This window comes from Dipodomys spectabilis, unplaced genomic scaffold (genome assembly GCF_019054845.1).
Source record: "Dipodomys spectabilis isolate Male_0828 unplaced genomic scaffold, ASM1905484v1 ptg000511l, whole genome shotgun sequence".
NCBI lineage: Eukaryota > Metazoa > Chordata > Mammalia > Rodentia > Heteromyidae > Dipodomys > Dipodomys spectabilis.
Genome location: NW_024871188.1, coordinates 738,553 through 756,899, shown reverse-complemented (window position 1 = coordinate 756,899; position 18,347 = coordinate 738,553). Strand labels below are relative to the sequence as shown.

General features: G+C 53.5%; 1 protein-coding gene across 2 annotated transcripts in view; it reads right to left on the bottom strand.

The window, feature by feature from the left end:
* Positions 1-1,568: 1,568 nt before the first annotated feature.
* Map2k2 (mitogen-activated protein kinase kinase 2) overlaps positions 1,569-18,347 on the bottom strand; it is a 37,004-nt gene continuing 20,225 nt past the window's right edge. The window contains exons 11-12 of one of the 2 annotated variants that reach the window (XM_042669922.1): positions 17,895-18,009; positions 1,569-1,585 (exon numbers count right to left, since the gene is read on the bottom strand). In XM_042669922.1, coding sequence (XP_042525856.1) covers positions 17,899-18,009 — 111 coding nt within the window. In that variant the 3' untranslated portion in view covers positions 1,569-1,585; positions 17,895-17,898. Of the gene's footprint in view, positions 1,586-17,772; positions 18,010-18,347 lie in introns of those variants that run through there. The other variant, XM_042669921.1, reaches the window with a different exon arrangement.

Here is an 18,347-nt window from a genome sequence, read left to right as displayed (position 1 = left end):
AGCGGCCCAGAACAACGTGACCCCAAAGCCAGGCCTGCACTTAGTAGGCGCCAGGGGGAGCGGGAGGGGGTGGGGGAAGGCCAGGCTTGGGTGCCTTCGACTTGCTTGCCTGGAGAGAGACACGTAGGAGGGGAGGGGGATTGGCAAGGTGGGTGAGGGAGGGAGGGAAGAGACGGCTCTCTGGGCCTCAGTTTCCCCTTCTGTATCCCATCAGATGGAGAAGTCAGGCTCTCCCAATTTCGTTGCCTTCATCCGGTGACCCGCGTCTCCCGGGGCGGGGGGAGGGCGGGGGTCTGTCTGTCTGTCTCCAAGCTCAGGTGCGATCGCGTTCTCGTGGAGAATGATTTCTCCTGATCCTTTATAGTGACCGGCCGGCGCGGATCGAACATCCCCACACCTTACCTGCAGGAGAGAAAAAACTATCTCGTTTCCCTTGACTTCAAAGCGCCCCCTCCCTCCCTCCCCACCCCAAACACACGCTTTATTATTGCCTTCCCCCCCATAACCCACCCCACCCTATGCAATATATTAAATGGGTCTCTCGACATCCAAACGGATTGATCGCCGGATAATAAAAAAGTTTTGGCTTTCAAAGAGGGAAACCCAAGAAGACCCCCCCCTCCCCAGGGGAAACAAACCCCAGCAGTTGGGGAGGGGTCAGAGAAGGGTGCAATCCATCCGGGTACTTAGGGCTCAGGAGAGAAGCTCCTCCATCCTTCCAACAGGCTCCCTGGGCCAGGGGTGCCGTTTGCAGGGATCCCCCACACCCACACCCACACCAGCTGTGCTGTGCTGTGCGCTTGCAGCTTGCAATGCTAGCCCCTCTGCTTCCCACAGTCCAAGCCTCTCCCATCTCTCCAGAGCTGCGGGACTCAGTTTCCTTCCCCCCTCCCCCCAGAACAGCTTCTGCACTCAGTAACCTCCATCTAGAATGGTCCAGGGAAAAGGGGATGGGGACATTTAATAATCCTCATCTCTGGGGCCAAGATCAAGGAACATGACTTCCATTGAATATCAGAGAAAACGAGAGCTCCAAGGCTGACCAGGCTCAGGGTGTCACCTCTCAGCCATTTCCAGAGCTCTGGCTCCCTGCTTGCGGATGGCACACCACAGGGCACGCTGCTTCCGGCCGGTGTAATAAACACACGCACCAGGCTTGGTCCTCACTCCACTTACTGCCAACACCCTGCTCTCACCAAAAAAAGAAGAAGAAAATCTTAGGAGAGTGAGACTGGAGGCTCAATTCATGGAGACCTTTTCTCCAACAAGCAGATAAATGAACAACAAGGAGGAGGAGGAGGCTGCGTGCCTGTGTGTGGTTAAATCTAGGTGGACGCTAATTTAAAATAAGGTAAGAGAGTCTTGGGTGGCTTATGCCTGTAATCCTAGCTACTTAGGAGGCTGAGGTTCAAAGCCAGCCCCAGCAGGAAAGTCCTCGAGACTCTTATCTCCAATGAGCCACCAAAAAAAAAGCTCCAAGTGGAACAGTGGCTAAAGTGGCAGAGTACCAGCCTTAACAAAGCTCACAGTGCCCAGGCCCAGAGTTCAAGATACTGAGTGGCGTGCACACACACGCACGCGCGCACACACACGCACGCACACACTCACATGTAGGAAAAATTTAGTTATTTCTTACTGTATGGTACTGGGCAGGTAACTTAACCGCTCTGGTGCTAGAATCCATTGAAGAGAAGATAAATTGGAGAGATTTGTTAGGGTTGGTGACAAAGGTGAAAACAAGACCCTGCATGTCATACAATAAAAGCACCCAATCCATGGTACATTTGTGATGATTATAATTATTCCTGTTATAAGGATACTACCTCTAATATTGGCATTGGACATTTTTGTTTGTATGGCTTTTCCAGTCCTGGGACTTGAACTCAGGGTCTGGGTGCTGTCCCTGAGCTTCTTTTACTCAAAGCTAGCACTCTACCACTTGAACCACAGCACTACTTCTGGCTTTATCTGTGTATGTAGTACTGAGGAAACCCAGGGCTTCATACATGCTAGACAAGCACTCTACCACTGAGCCACCGTCCCAGCTTGAGTAAACATTTTTTTTTTTTTTGGTCGGTCGTGGGGCTTGAACTCTGGGCCTGGGCACTGTCCCTCAGCTCTTCAGTTCAAGGCGAGCGCTCTACCACTTGAGCTACAGCGCCACTTCCGGTTTTCTGGTGGTTTATTGGAGACAGGAGTCTCACTGTCTCTCCTGCCTGGGCTGGCTTTGAACCGCGATCCTCAGATCTCAGCCTCCTGAGTAGCTAGGATTACAGGCGTGAGCCACCAGCTCCCGGCTTGAGTAAACATTTTGAATGGACAGTTCTTCAAAATAAATATTCATTGGACATGTGTTAAGGACTTAACTCATTAAGTGATGAGGGAAATGGTAAGATATTAAACTGAAGGAAAGAAAATGAGTAGTGGCCTATAATCCCAGCTACTCAGAAGGCAGAGATCTGGAGGATTGTGGTTTGAGGCCAGTAAGAGCAAAAAGTAAGACTCCAGGGCTGGGAAGGTGGCTCAGTGGTAGAGCACTTGCCTTGCATGCCTGATGCCCTAGGTTCAATTCCTCAGCACCACATAAGCAAAAAGAAAAAAGCCGGAAGTGGCACTGTGGCTCAAGTGGTAGAGCACTAGCCTTGAGCTGAAGAGCTGAGGGACAGTGCCCAGGCCCAGAGTTCAGGCCCCACAACCGGACCCAAAAAAAAAAAAAAAGTAAGACTCCATATAACAGGGCTGGGAAGATGGCTCAGTGGTAGAGTGCTTGCCTTGCATGCATGAGGCCCTGGGTTTGATTCCTTAGCACCACATAAGCAAAAAGAAAAAAGCCAGAAGTGGCGCTGTGGCTCAAGTGGTAGAGTGCTAGCCTTGAGCTGGAGAGCTGAGGGACAGCGCCCAGACCCAGAGTTTAGGCCCCACGACCGGACCCATAAATAAATAAATAAATACATAAGACACCAAAAAGAGGGTTGGTGTTAATGGCTCAAGTGGTAGAGTGCTTGCCTAGTAAATGCAAGGAACTGAGTTCAAACCCCAGCACCAAGAAGATAAAAAGGCAAATTGAAGAACTTTGCACAGACAGGAAAGGCAGTAATGCTGGAATGAATCTGTGAATAAAACCCACAGAGTAGCTGCACTCTAGCGGTTCATTCTAGCTACTCAGGAGGCTGAGATCTAAGCATCATGGTTCAAAGCCAGCCCAGTCAGGAAAAATCCATGAGACTCTCATCTCCAATGTACTACCAGAAAACCAGAAGAGGCGCTGTGGCTCAAAGTGGTAGAGCACTAGCCTTGAGTAAAGAAACTCAGAGACAGCACCCAGGCCCTGAGTTCAAGACCCATGACCAGGAAAAAAAAAAAAAGCATGAAGTTTTTTTCCCTTGTACAAAAATCATGGCCATTATCATCAGTCTGCTCCAAGTTAAGGCGTGAAGAAATCGGGAAAAGGTAGCCCCCAGCAGAGATCTTGATATTTCAGCGTGGCCTTGGGGCAGTTTTTGTTTTCAAATGGTCACTAGGGAGGTGGTTTCCAGGAAGGAGATGAGGCCCGGACCTGAATGAGAACACCACCAGGTGAAGGCTGGGGATGGCTGTCCAGGCAGGAAGATGGCCCCCACCAACCCATCAGAGGCCCTGCGGTGGGTCTCAGCTTCCCACTGGAGAAGCAGCTAGAAGAACTACAAGATTGCAGCTGGAGAGACCAGGCATCCAGCACTGGCTGGGAAGCCATGGGAAATGGCTTATGCTTGCCTCCCTCTCTCTCTCCCACACCTCTCTTCTGCTCCTCCCTCCTTTCCTCCCTTCCCCCCTCCTTCCTTCCTTCCTTCCTTCCTTCTCTCTCTTTTTCTTTCTTCTTGAATGCAGGGCCTGGGTGGTATACCTGAGCTCGTTTCCTCCAGGCTAGCACTCTATAACTTGAGCCACAGTCCACTTCCAGCTTTTTGATGGCTCACTGAAGATAAGAGTCTCCTGGACAAGCCAGGCACTGGGTGGCTCAGGTCTGTCACTAGCTATTCAGGAGGCTGAGATCCGAGGATCACAGTTCAAAGCCAGCCTGGGCAGGAAAATTCTTGACATTCTTATCTCCAGTGAATCACTAGAAAATCAGAAGTAGAGTTGTGGGTTACAGTGGTAGGGCACTAGCCTTGAGCAAAAGAGCTCATGGGTTCAAGCCCCACAACTGACAACAACAACAACAACAAAAGTCTCATGGAGTTTCCTGCCCAGGCTGGCTTTGAACCATGATCCTCAGATCTCAGCCACCAGTGACCAGCTCTCTCCTCTGTCCCTCTCCCCCCTTCTTTCCTTAATTCCTTCCTTCCTTCTACCATACACTTACTAGGCAAGGGCTCTACCATTGACCTACGCCCCAAATCCCTCAATATCTTTTTTTTTTTTTTTTTGCCAGTTTCTGGAGCTTGAACTCAGGGCCTGGGCACTGTCCTTGAGCTTCTTTTGCTTAAGACTAGCACTTTACTACTTGAGCCACAGCACCACTTCTGGCTTTTTCTGTGGTATTGAAGAATAGAACCCAGGGCTTCATGCATGCTAGGTAAGCCTCTGCCACTGACCCATATTCCCAGCCCTCCTCAGTATCTTTACATACTATTTACTCAGAACCTTTCACTCACTTGATTTGTTTACCTGACCGTCCAGGACCACTGAGCCATGCCTTCATTTGCTGGTTGGTTTTTGTTGTTGTTGTTTTTACTTTATTTTTTTGGTCCGGTCATGGGGCCTGAACTCTGGGCCTGGGCACTGTCCCTCAGCTCTTCAGCTCAAGGCTAGCGCTCTACCACTTGAGCCACAGCGCCACTTCTGGCTTTTTTCTTTTTGCTTATGTGGTGCTGGGGAATCGAACCCAAGGCCTCAGGCATGCAAGGCAAGCGCTCTACCACTGAGCCACCTTCCCAGCCCTGTGTTTTACTTTTTTGAGGAGGAATCTCATGGACTTTTCTGCTTGGGCTGGCACCAATTTTGTTGTTGTTGCTGCTGTTGTTTTTGTTTGTTTTGTTTTGTTTTGTTTTGTTTTCCAATCACGGGGCCTGAACTCTGGGCCTGGGCGCTGTCCCTCAGCTCTTCAGCTCAAGGCTAGCACTCTACCACTGGAGCCTCAGTGCTCCTTCCAGCTTTTTCTGCTTATGGGGTGCTGAGGAATCGAACCCAGGACCTCATGCATGTGAGGCAAGCACTCTACCACTGAGCCACCTTCCCAGCCCAAACAATGGTTTTTTGACTCAGCTTTATATAACTCAGGGTGGCCTTGAGCTCAGAATTGTCTCACCTCAGCCCTTCAAGTGTGGGGATTACAGGCACGAAGACCATGGCAAGCTACCATTGTTGTTGTTAGTGTGTGTGTGTGTGTGTGTGTGTGTGTGTGTATACTTGTGCACACACCTGACCACACTGTCCCTGAGCTTTTATGTTCAAGGCTGGTGATCTACCACTTCAGTCATAGCTCCAGGTTTGGCTTTTCTGGTAGTTACACAGAGATCAGAGTCTCACAGATTTGTCGGAGCTGGCTTTGAACTGTGATCCTCGGATCTCAGCCTCCTATGTAGGGAGGATTACGGGCATGAGCCACCAGCACCGGGCTGTCATTTGTTGTATAAAGTAAATAGCCAAAAGGTGACAACAACCCAGTGTTTCTGGACATACACTATAAGATGCAGGCCATCCACACTCTGGAATACTACTCAGCCATGAAAAGGAAGGGAATCATATCACCTGCTCTGACATGGAGGGACTTGAGGGCAGACACAGAGGACACACTGTGCAGGGCCCACTCACCGGAGGTCCCCAGAGGTGTTAAATCTACAGACTCAGGAAGTAGCATGGGGGAGGTGCCAGGGGCTTGGAGGGGGAGGGGAAGTTAGTGTTGGAGACAGAGCTTCATGGTGGGAGATGGAAGGTTCTGGCTGTGAAGGGTGGCGTGGGGACCAGTGCACAGTCATGTGACTCTGCTCCATGCTGCTGAGCTGTGCACTTAGCTGTGGTTAAGATGGTAGATGTGCCAAGTGCCGGTGGCTCACACCTGTCATCCTAGCTATTCAGGAGGGCTGAGGATTGCGGTTCAAAGCCAGCCCAGGCAGGAAAGGCCAAAAAACATTGATCTCCAATAAAATCACCAGAAAACTAGATGTGACACTGTGGCTTAAGCGGTAGAACACTTGCCTTGAGCTGAAGAGCTCAGGGTCAGTGCTCAGGCCCAGAGTTCAAACCCCATGACCACCCCCCCCCCAAAAAAAAAGAGTTCCAGGTTGAGGTGGGGTTGTGGTGGGGTTGTAGCTCAAGTAGTATAATCACCTGCCTAGCAAGCACGAGACCCTGAGTTCAAATTCACATACTCAAAAATAGAGGTTCAAAGCCAACCGGAGCATAGAAGTCCATGAGACAGTTATCTCCAATTAAACAAATGAGTCAAAGTAGAGCTGTAGCCGGGAGCCAGTGGCTCACACCCGTCATCCTAGCTACTCAGGAGGCTGAGATCTGAAGATCTGACTCAAAGCCAGCCCGGGAAGGGAAGTCTGAGAGACTCTTATCTCCAATAAAGCCCTAGAAAACTAGAAGTGGTACTGTGGCTGAAGTGGTAGAGCGCTCACCTTAAGCTGAAGAGCTGAGGGGCAGCGCCCAGGCCCAGAGTTCAAGCCCCACAATCGACAAAAAAAAAAAAAAAAAAGTGGAGCTGTGGCTCAAATGGTACCTTTGAACACAAAAGCTCAGAGATAGTGCCCAGGCCCTGAGTTCAAGCCCCAGGACTGGCACCATTGGAAAAAATAAAAATAAAACCAGGCGCTGGTGGGTCACACTTTAATTCTAGCTACTCAGGAGGCTGAGATATAAGGATTGCAGTTTGAAAGTCCCACAGGGGACTTTTATCTCCCACTAACCACTCAACATCCAGGTGGAGCTGCAGCTCAAAAATTAGAGTGCTAGCCTTGAGCACAAAGAGGTTCAGGCACAGAACCTAGGCCCTGAGTTCAAGCCCCACAATTGAGGAAAGAAAAAAAAAAAAAAAGAGCTAGAGACTTGTGACAAGCCTGTAATCCTAGCTACTCAGGAAACTGAGATCTGAAGATCAAGATTCTAAGCCAAAACGGAGTCAGGGCAGGAAAGTCTTTCTGACTCTAATCTCCAATTAACCACTAAAAAGCCGGAAGTGAAACTACACTCAAGTGGATAGAGCACTAGCCTGGAGCAAAAAAAAAGCTCAGGGACAGCAACCTGGTCCCAGGACCACACACATAACACACACACACACACACACACACACACACACACACACACACACACACACACACACACACACACACACACACACACACACACACACACACACACACGAAGATATTTGACATAGTATTGGGTTTTTGTTGTTGTTGTTTTTGATTTTGCTAGTTCTGGGGTTTGAACTCAGGGCCTGGGCACTCTCCCTGAGTTTCTTTTGCTTAAGGCTAGCACTCTACCAGGTTGAGCCACAGCGCCACTTCTGGCCTTTTCTTTTCTTTTTTTCTTTTTCTTTCTTTCTTTTTTTTTTGTCGTGGTTTGTGGGGCTTGAACTCTGGGCCTGGGCGCTGTCCCTCAGCTCTTCAGCTCTACCACTTGGGCTAGAGTGCCAGTTCTGGCTTTTTCTGTTTATATGGTACTGAGGAATCCAACCCAGGGCCTCATGCATGTGAGGCAAGCACTCTGCCTCTGAGTCATATTCCCAGCCAACTTCTGGCCTTTTCTGTGTTTGTGGTACTGAGGAATCGAACCCAGGGCTTCAGGCATGTTAGGCAAGCACTCTACCACTAAGCCACATTTCCAGGCCCATAGTATTGTTTATAAACATAAAACACTGAAAAATGATCTAAATGTTCTGTCATAGGAGTTTACTTAAATAAATATGCAGGGTTGATATTAAACATAGTTAGCTCCCTGATAACTCAGTTGGGCACTGAGAATTTGGAATGAAAAGTGAATGAAAGATCTCTGTAGAACTGAACAACCAGCCACAGGAACTTGGCTTCACCAAGTATAGCATGATAATTCTGCTCAGAAGAAAATCAGTAAACCAAGTGTGGTGGCTTGTGCCTGTAATCCCAGCTACTCAGAAGGATGAAACCCAGCAGATCAAGGTTCTAAAGCCAACCACAGAGAAGAAAACTCTTTGAGATTCCATCTCCAATTAACCAGAAAAGGACAGGCTAGAGGTATGACTCAAGTGTTAGCATGCCAGTTAGAGAAAAAAAAAAAAAAAAAAAAAGCTGAGGGGCTGGGAAGGTGGCTCAGTGGTAGAGCGCTTGCCTTGCATGCATGAGGCCCTGGGTTTGATTCCTTAGCACCACATAAACAGAAAAAGCTGGAAGTGGCGCTGTGGCTCAAGTGGTGGAATGCTAGTTTTGAGCTGAAGAGCTCAGGAACAGGGCCCAGGCCCAGAGTTCAGGCCCCTGACTGACAAAAAAAAAATACTTATAGGGGCTGGGAAGGTGGCTCAGTGATAGAGTGCTTGCCTAGCGTGCATGAAGCTGGTTTCAATTCTACAGAACCACATAAGCAGAAAAAGCCAGAAGTGGTGCTGTAGCTCAAGTAGATGCAAGCCTTGAGCAAAAGAAGCTCAGGGACAGTGTCCAGGACCAGAGAGCAAGGTCAAAGACTACCCATCTCCTCCCACTCACACACACAAAAGAGTCTCACAGACTTTCCTGCCTGGCTTTGAACCATGATCCTCAGCTCTCAGCCTCTTGAGTAGCTAGGATTACAGGCGTGAGCCACCAGTAGCCAGCTAGATGAGAGGACTTATCTAGAATGTGTAAAGTCCTGGGTTCCACCCCTATACAACAAGTGTTGTGTTGTTGTTTTGTGTCAGTCGTGGGGCTTGAACTCTGGTCCTAGGCGCTGTCCCTCAGCTCTTCAGCTCAAGGCAAGCACTCTACTTCTTGAGTCACAGAGTCACTGCTGGTTTTCTGGTGGTTTATTGGAGATGAGAGTCTCATGGACTTGCCAGGGCTGGCAAGATCTTCAGATCTCAGCCTCCTGACTCTCTAGGATTACAGGCACACCAACTGTTAAAAAAAAAAAAAAAAGGTTGGGCATAGAGGCACATGTCTGTAATTTCAGAACACTCATTGGAGATGTTGAAGAAGGAGGATTGAGAATTTAAAAGACCAGCCTGGACCATATAATGAGATTTGTCACAGGACAAAACATTGATTACAACTATCCTGGTATTTGAATGACTACCGGACAGACTCTTGCTATTCTGTTTCTAGGCATATGCTTTTACTTTCTTTTTATTTTGTGGTGGGAGAGGCTTGAACTCAAGGCCTGGACGCTGTCCTCTGAGTTTCCTTGACTTGAGCCCCAGCTCCACCCACTTCTGGCTTTTCACTGGTTGACTGGAAGTAACAGTCTCATGGACTTTCCTGCCCAGGGTGGCTTCAAACCTTGATCCTCCGATCTCAGCCTCCTGAGTACTAGGATTGATGGTGAGCCACCAGCGCCTGGCTTCCAGGCACATTCTTAGTGCCAGACCTTTGCAAACCAAAGGTGCCTAATAAATCCACAATTAACCGAGAGTTAGGTGAGGAGGCCAGGTCGGCTGCTGGGAGTCCCAGGCTCCTCTGCTGGTTGGTCCCACCCCCACATTGTGGGTGGAACCCCCAGTGGCAAGGGTGCCTTCTCACCGTCTACCCTACAGTCCCAGGGTCGCTGTCAAACATGCTGTCTCATGGGTGTGGCTAACACCGAGCCAGCTCACCCGGAATGGCCACACCCTTGGTACGGGCAGTGCAGTCCCTCCAGGATGATTGGCAAGTGGCCTCGGCACCCCGGTGCATCATGGGATAAAGACAACTGTTGGGAGTCTTGGGTGCCAGTGGCTCACACCTGTAATCCAAGCCATTCTGCAGGCTGAGCTCTGAGGACTGCAGTTCAAAGGCAGCCCAGACAGGAAAGTCTGTGAGACTCTTTATCTCCACTTAACCACACGCACACACACACAGCTGGAAGTGGTGCTGTGGTTCAATGGTAGAGTGCTAGCTTTAAACCAAAGAAGCTCAGGGACAGTGCTAGACTCTGAGTTCAAGCTCAAGGACTGGCACAAATTAAAAAAAAAAAAAAACGGAAAAGAAAAGAAAAGAGAAAAAGCCAAGTGCTTGGTAGTTGGGGGTGACCTGGTGGCTGAGAAGGAAGAGGAAGATCAGTCTTGAATGTGTGCAATGGACTCTTGCAGGCAGTCAGAACCATCACTTGTGCTCTGTATGTATGAGAGAGAGACAGACAGACAGACAGAGAGACAGAGAGAGAGACACAGAGACAGAGAGAGAGAGCTCCTGCCTTTTGGGCACATAGCTCTGCATTCTCCTGAGCACAGCTGATTGTCTGTGGCAGAGAACACCTTTAGGACCACGCTACCCTCCCTCAGGGTTCCCCAGGCCATGTCTGGGGACTTGGGTGGCTGTCACCAAGGGCAAGAGCCTGGCCTGGCGTGAGTGGGCCCGGGTCCTCCTTCAGCCCCGCATGTTGTAGGGCACGCACGTGGCCTCAACCTTCTTCTGCTTGCTCTGCCCAGGGATCTCAGGAGAACCCAGGACCTGAGCCCTCCTGCCTCTCTTCCTTCTCCCCACCATCGTTCCTCCATGCCCAGAAAGGGGATCTGGAGGGCAGGGGAGAGGCTAGCCCGTGGTGGGGAGAGGGGGGTGTCACCGAAAGAGGCCACTCCCACTTTCCCCACTGTGCTGATGTCATGGGCAGCCCCTACCTACCCAACCAGGGCTGGGTCAGACCCAGGCTTGCTGGGGGTAGTCAGGCTGGAACGGGAACGTGGCAGGGTTTCTGGCCTGACTCGCCATCCTGGGTTTGTTCTTTTTTTTTATTTTTGAAAATCACCACAATTTAGAGCGGCTCCTCCCTCCTCCCCCCAGTGGCCTGTGCCACGTGGGCCAGCCCCAAGCGAGAGGGCAGAGCGAGCAAGAGAAAGAGTCACTTCGGCCTCCCAGCCTGCCGGCCCGGCTACCCCCGGCTGCAGGGCTCTGGCTCCAGTTTCACTTTGGTAATGAGGTTTCAGTTTCAGGCTGGGGGAGAGAGAGAGAGAGACGGACAGAGAGAGACAGAGAGAGGGACACAGAGGGGCCAGAATTCGGGGTGACCCTGGCAGGTGCTGGGCAGGGCTGAGGTTGGCCGCACAGCTCGGCATCCCAGCCAAACGCTTCCAAGTTCCTGATCTCCCTGAGGAGAGGAGGGGAGTGTGGGGGGGAGGTCAAGGGCAAAAGGTGAAGGTGATGATCTTGGTTGACCTTGGCTGTGAAGGCAACAGTCTTGTCATTCAGAGTCTCCTTTCCTTTCTCCTTCCCCAACTGAGGCTAAGTTCCCCCCCGCTCCCCCCTCCCCCTCCCTAGGGATGGAGGGGCCGGTGGGTGGGGTGGCAGCCAGGCCAGTTCCCCAAGGTACCCAGGGGAGGGGCTGGGGCAAGGTCCCCTGTAGAACCGGATATCTGGCTGGCGGGTGGCACAGCCACAGAAAGACCCTTGGCCCAGAATCCGCCAGAGAGAGGCTCCACACTGCTCTAGTCTAAGAGCTGGGGTGACCCCACTCTTCCCTGGGGCGGGGGGGGGGGGGGGAGACACCTGGCTGCTGCTTTTTGGCCCTGGTGGCAGGCAGTAGCTGATCCCTGGACTGGCCGCCTGGCTTTGCCTCCAGAGCACCTGCTTGCAGACGGAGGTTATCCTGCGTCCAGTGGGCGTGGCGTGGCATGTCCCACCTCCCCGCCCTGCCCACCCCCACCCCAAGGCCCTTCCTGCAGGTGGGGTCAGGCCCAGCCTGCCTGGGGATTCACCCGCCCTGGCTGCGGCTGGCTGGCAGCCACGGGTGAGGGGGGGAAGGAGGGAGCAGGGACTGCGGCGCTCACCTGGCGTCCCCAGCACCCCCACAAAAGCCTGTCCAGGTGCATGGGGACCCGTCAGACAGGCCAGGGGACCCTCCATTGGGTGTGCGTAACTCACACTGGGGTGAGGGGTGATGGACGGGGGTGGGGGAGGGCTCACCCAGGTGTGTGAAAATGGAGGGGTGGGGCCTTAAGATATAATTCCCTGGGTTTACAACACATCCATTTGGTTTGTTGACACAGGGTCTCCATGGAGTTTAGGCTGACTTAGAACTCCTGAACCTCCTGCTTCCTCCACCTGCTGGGATTACAGGTATGAGCAATGCACTCAGGACCACATATTCACATACTGTTCACTACTAGGCTGTAAGGTCTATTTACCACCATGTGCAACCATCCCCTCTGCCTAGTGCCAGAACATTCCATTGCCCTGCCACAAACCCTCCTGTTCACTCTGTCTCCTTCCCCTCCCAGACCATGGACCCCAGAGGTCCACTTCCTTTCTCTGGATCCACCCAGAATGGGTGGTTCCTATTAGTGAAGCCACAGCGGGGACCTTTTTGTGTCTGCTTCTCTTATTGAGCACGGTGGCTGGCCCTGAGGTCCTTCCATGTTGAGGCACGGGTCAGAGCCTGGTCCTGTTCTTGGCTGTGTAGTGCTCCAGTGTGGGGACTGGACCCCCCCACCCCCCACCCAGGCGGTGTTACCCCTGGCCCCCTGGGGCTCTGCTGAGCCGATGCTCCTGGGGATCACTCTGGAAAGTTTAGGCCTCCACACAGCTCGGGCTGGCCCCATGGTGAGCCCCAGACCTTCCTTCCTCTTCCCCAAGCCTCATTACAAGGGGGCCCCTGAGCCTTGGGGTGACTTTGGGCTTTGTGGGTGGGGCCCCACAAGCCAGGCAGGTGGGGGAACAGAGACAGAGGGAGATAGGGAAGAGGGAGGAGGTGGAAAGGGGAAGGAGAGGGGAGGGGAGGAGGGGGGAAAGAGGACAGGGGTGTGCGTGGTGTTCTGGGGCTTCCGATTGTACTTCCGGCTCTTTCATGTGGGGTAGAACCAGGATTTAGCACACCTACTCGGGGTTCACTGTTCCCCCTTTGTTCCAGCCCATGGGAGGCTGGGCTGCCTGCCCTCCTCCCCCGCCCAGCCCCGGGCTGACTCATGGCTCCCCCCCCTCCCTTAGGTAGGAGTGTAGAGACCCTGGCCCTCGGCAGACCCCCATGGAAGGAGGCTCTCCAAGGGACCAGATGCTACCTAAGCAGCCATGGGGGTTCAGAGAAGGTGGGGAGGAGGGAGTGACTTTCAGGTGTGGAGGGAGGAGGGTAGTCAAGCTCAGAGGTGACTGGTGTACGATGTATAGAAGTGGGCTGGGAATGTGGCTCGGCGGTAGAGCGCTTGCCTAGCATGCATGAAGTCCTGGGTTCGATTCCTCAGTACCACATACACAGAAAAAAGTTGTAAGTGGTGCTGTGGCTGAGCACAGAGAGGCTCAGGGATAGTGCCCAGGCCCTGAGTTCAAGTCCCAGGGATGGCAAAAGAAAAAAAAAAGCATAATAAAGACCTGAGTCCCACAGGCCTTGGGTACCTGGGTACAGAGGGGCAGAGGCGGACATGGAGAGGTTACCATGGGAGCTGGTGTCCTGGGAGAAATGGGGGAACGCTGGATGGTCATTCTTCACACGGGGCCTCTCGCAGAGGAAGGTTTGATGATTTGTGTTCTTATTTTAATATGCCAGTCCAGGGGCTTGAACTCAGGGCCTGGGCACTATTCCCTGTACGTTGTTGCTCAAGGCTGGTGCTTGACCACTGGAGTCACAGTCCTATTTCTAGCTTCCAACCAGGATCCTCAGATCTTAGCCTCCTGAGAAGATGGGGTGACAGGTGTGAGCCTCCAGTGCCTGGCTTCATTTTTATCTGTTAGGCTCCACAGGCCACTGCTGGGTGGTGATGAAGGCCCACCCTGTAGGCCAGATGGCACCTTGGGCAAGTCCCTCTCTGCTCTGGGGTGACGCGGAAGGGGGGCCCCACGTGAGGGGGCTGGGGAATACTGCGGCACTGGTGGGAAGACGCCCACTACATCCTCAGAGGCATGTCCTTTAGAGTCTGTGCAGGCAGGGAAACTGAGGCTGGCAGGGGCATGGGCCTTCCTTAAGTCCTCAGGGTCCCTGATTTCCGGATTGTGGGTCTGCGACTCCACTGGGAGGCCCCTGGGGCCTGTGGGTGGCTGAGTCATGGAGGAGGGGCTTCAGCGGCAGTGGGGGTGTGTGTGTGGGGGAAGCGGCTCAGATCTCTCATGATCAGCTGGGGGTGAGCAGAGAGGCTGTTCCCCAGGGGCAGCCCTGCCCTCACCCCCTGGCCCTGGAGGCTGGTGGGAATCTGGAGACTGGGCCCCAGAACCGGGTCTCTCTTCCTATCCTACTCTCTTCTGAAGCCATAGCCATAGGAGGTGAACAGGCAGGGCCTGTGGGCATGCCTCACCTGGCCTCTGCTCTAGGCGGGGCCAGGCCAGCACACCTGGTCAGCTGGGAGGTTCAGGAAGGGGCCCAGGGAGGAGGAAGGCCCCTGCTAACCCACACTGACCCGGCTTTCTGGGGAGCCCTGCTGCTTCCTGGTTAACCAGGGAGCCAGGGCTGGGCCCCACCTCCAGCCTTGGGTTTTTCTGCTCTGCAGTCCACCTTCCAGAAGGTTCTGTGCCACCCTGCCCACGTCCCACCCCCACGTCTCAGCCTCTTACACAGGAAACCCAGTGGTCTTCAGAAGGGCTGCTCTCACCTCCCTCAGGGACTCAGTCTTTCTCAGGGCTATCCTGGGCCAGTACCCCCACTCACTCACAGAGCTCCCCAGTTGTGACAGCCAATCATAGCCCAGACCTGGCCTGAGACACCATCAGGGTGGGGCTAGGATTGCCCAGAGGCCACGCTGTGCGCTGACACAGGAACGCCCCAGGATCCTGGCTGTGTGGTTTTGCCTAGCAGTTGCTCTTTTTTTTTTTTTTTTTCCTTTTTGCCAGTCCTGGGTCTTGAATTCAGGGCCTGGGCACCGTCCCTGAGCTTCTGCTGCTCAAGGCTAGTTAAGCGTTCTACCACTTGAGCCACAGCGCCACTTCTGGTCTTTTCTGTGTATGTGGTACTGAGGAATCGCACTGCCCATTTCCTTGTTTTTTTAATTCCTATGCCAGTCTTAGGGCTTGAACTCAGGGCCTGAGCACTGTCCCTGAGCTTTCTCATTTTAAGGCTAGCGCTCTATCATTTAAGCCACAGCGCCACTTCTGGTTTTCTGGTGGTTCACTGGAGAGAGGAGTTTCACAGGCTTTCCTGCCTGTGTTGTTTTGAACCGGGATCCTCAGATCTCAGTAGTTAGGTTTACAGGACTGAGCCATCAGTGTCAGTTGCTGGCCTTGAAGCCCAAATGCCTGACTGGTAGCAAAATAGAAATGTAACAGTCACACTGGCTGCTTCTGGTCATTGTGATGTGGCTTTACAGGTTACCAAGAATGTAGCAGAGTCTCATCAGTCACCGTCCCTTCCTCTCGTTCACAACAGGGTTCCAGAAACTGAAGGGGTGGGAGGGGGAATGTGTGCCTGCACAGGGCTGGCTGGCATGATGTCACCTGTGGGAACCTCTTGGCTTGCCAAGAGAGGCCATGGGTTGGTTTATTCTAAGCCTAGGATGAGCCCAGGGCCTCAGGAATCTAGGCAAGGACTTGCCACAGAGGTACAACCCAGACCTATTGGTTTTTTACCTGCTCCAGTCTGGAGTGGTTTTTTTCTTTTTTGGTTCAGAGGTGGGCTGGGTCCATGCATGGAGAACTGGGCAGGGCACAGAGGGCTGGTGCCTGTCCAGCACCCCATGAAGTAGTAGAGCTCTAGCCTTGAGTGAAAAAGCTCAGGGACAGTACCCAGGGCCTGAGTTCAAACCACAGGAACACACACACACACACACACACACACACACACACACACACACACACACACACACACACACACACACACACACACACACACACACACACACACACACACACGAAACTATCCAGGGTAGGGTAGGGTCTGGGAAGGTGGCTCAGTGGTTAAGTGTTTGCCTTGCATGCATGAGGCCCTGGGTTTGATTCCTCAGCACCACATAAGCAGGAAAAAGCTGGAAGTGGCGCTGTGGCTCAAGTGGTAGAGCGCTAGCCTTGAGCTGAAGAGCTGAGGGACAGCGCTCAGGCCCTGAGTTCAGGCCCCATGACTGACAAAAAAAAAAAAAAGCTATTCGAGCTGGGAAAGTGGCTAAGCAGTAGAGAGCTTGCCTAGCATGCATGAAGCCCTGGGTTCAATTCCTCAGTACCACATAAACAGAAAAAAGCCAGAAGTGGCGCTGTGATTCAAATGATCAAATGCTAGCCTTGAGCAAAAGAAGCTCTGGGACAGTGTCCAGGCCTTGAGTTCAAGGCCCAGGACTGGCAAAATAAAAAGAAAAGAAAAGAAAGAAAGAAGACATTATCTTTCCAAACATGATTAAGTGGCATGTTCACACAAGTCCTATACTGGTAGTCAGTTGGGGTGCTGGGGATTTTGGTGGCCACTGGGTTAAGGAGGTGCTAGATGTGTGTTCTGGTTGCTGCCTGGGCACTGGGGTCAGGATGGTCTCCAATCTGGTGCCCGGGCTAAGCACTGTTGACTTAGGATGGAAATGCTGAATGCTAAAGAACCTGTAGGTAGCTGGGCATTGGTGGCTCACGCCTGTCATCCTAGCTACTCAGAGGCTGAGATCTGAGGATCACGGTTCAAAGCCAGCCTGGGCAGGAAAGGCCGTGAGACTATCTCCAATGAACCACTCAGAAAACTGGAAGTGGCGCTTGGCTCAAGTGGTAGAGCACTAGCCTTGAGCTGAAGAGCTAAGGGACAGCGCCCAGGCCCAGAGTTCAAGTCTCACGACCAAAAAAAAAAAAAACAAACCCGTGGGGGGTGGGTGGCAGTGGGGGTAGGGGATCAGGCTGCAGTCTAGGGAGGTCACTAAGGTGGGGGGGAAGCTTCAGGAGCAGTGGGGTGGGAAGGAAAGCCTCTCGCTCACCTGTTCCAGCACCTCAGGATCCTGGTGCAGGCTCAGTGCCACCCTCCGCCCAGCACCGCCCTGCACACTCCAGCTCCAGCTCCAGGCACAGGGCAGTCATTGTCCCCCTGGGCCCCAGGTCCTGTGGACCCATGTGGGGTGGGCAGTGAGAGGCACGGGGGGCGTGCTCCTGAGGGTCGGGGGGTCCCCCCACAGGGTAGCACCTTTGACTTCTGAAGAATACACTTTTGGGGTGATGAGAAGTGACAGAAACCTTTAGGGCCAGAGGCAGGGCCAGCTTGTCTCTAATGCGTGCAGAGAAAAGGCTGCATGGGGGAAGGTCTCCCAGAGGCTGGGCTGGGGTTCCAGGGGCCCAGCCCCTGCCTCCTGCAGGGCTGGGCCTCTAGCACTGAGATGGGCATCTGCCTCTTTGTTTCCCCATCAGGAAGTGGGTGCAGGCCCTGGGGCCACGTGGCCCCCCCACAGGGCACAGGCTGCAGCAAAACAGCATGGGACTGAGGATCTGCTGGGACCCCTCGGTGCCAGGAACTAGTTCGAGGGACCTCGAGAGTGAGCGGCTGGGCGGGCAGAGGCCACAGCGCCACTGCGTCTGCGGGGCTTGCTGCGAGGCGGAGTCCCAGCCTTATCTACAGATCTGCCAGCAAGTGTGGAAACCCAAGACTTCCTGTGTGCAGAGCTGTGTCAGCCCAGGGGCGCGGTGGGGCCGGCAGGGTCCTGTCCAGGCCGTGTGGACGTGGACAGGAGGGAGCTGGGGCTGGAGGCTGGGGGACGGAGCCCAGCTTTTCCCCCAGCAGATGCTGTTCCCCAGGGAACTGCCCACAGCCAAGCGTGACAAGGACCATGGCCGTGGCTGCTTTTTTGTCTCCATTTTATTTTGTTGAAACCTAAGGGAGCAGGCTCCCAGCTGACAACAGGGCGGGCCACGGCACCTTCCCCAGAGGCCAGCGCGTGACACGGGGGACAGGGCCACGCGGCTGTCACACGGCCGTGCGCGTGGGCGTGCTGGGCTGCTTCAGCCGCAGGGTTCGGCACAGCCAGCCCGCAAAGTCCACTTCTTCCACCTCGGCCCGCTTGATGAACGCGTGGTTCTGGAAGGGAAGGTGCCAGAGGGCGCTGAGGGGGGAGGGGAGGGGAGGGAGGGAAGGAACTCAGGGGAGGGGCTGTCAGGCAGGGAGGGGTAAGCATGCCCCGGGGTGGCCCCCCTGGCCTCCACACTCTTACGTTAGGCACACCCCTAGTTGTACCAGCCACACACCCGGTCATCACCAGAGCCCTGAAACACTGCTGAGGGGCTGTGTGGGGAGGGAGGAGACCCCAGGCCCTGCCCTTGGCCCCAGGCTCAGGTGGAAGAGCCAGTGCCAAGGGGCAGAGGAAAGGTAGGACAGCAGGAAACACTGTGGCCCCCCTCCCTGCGTCCCCCCCCCCC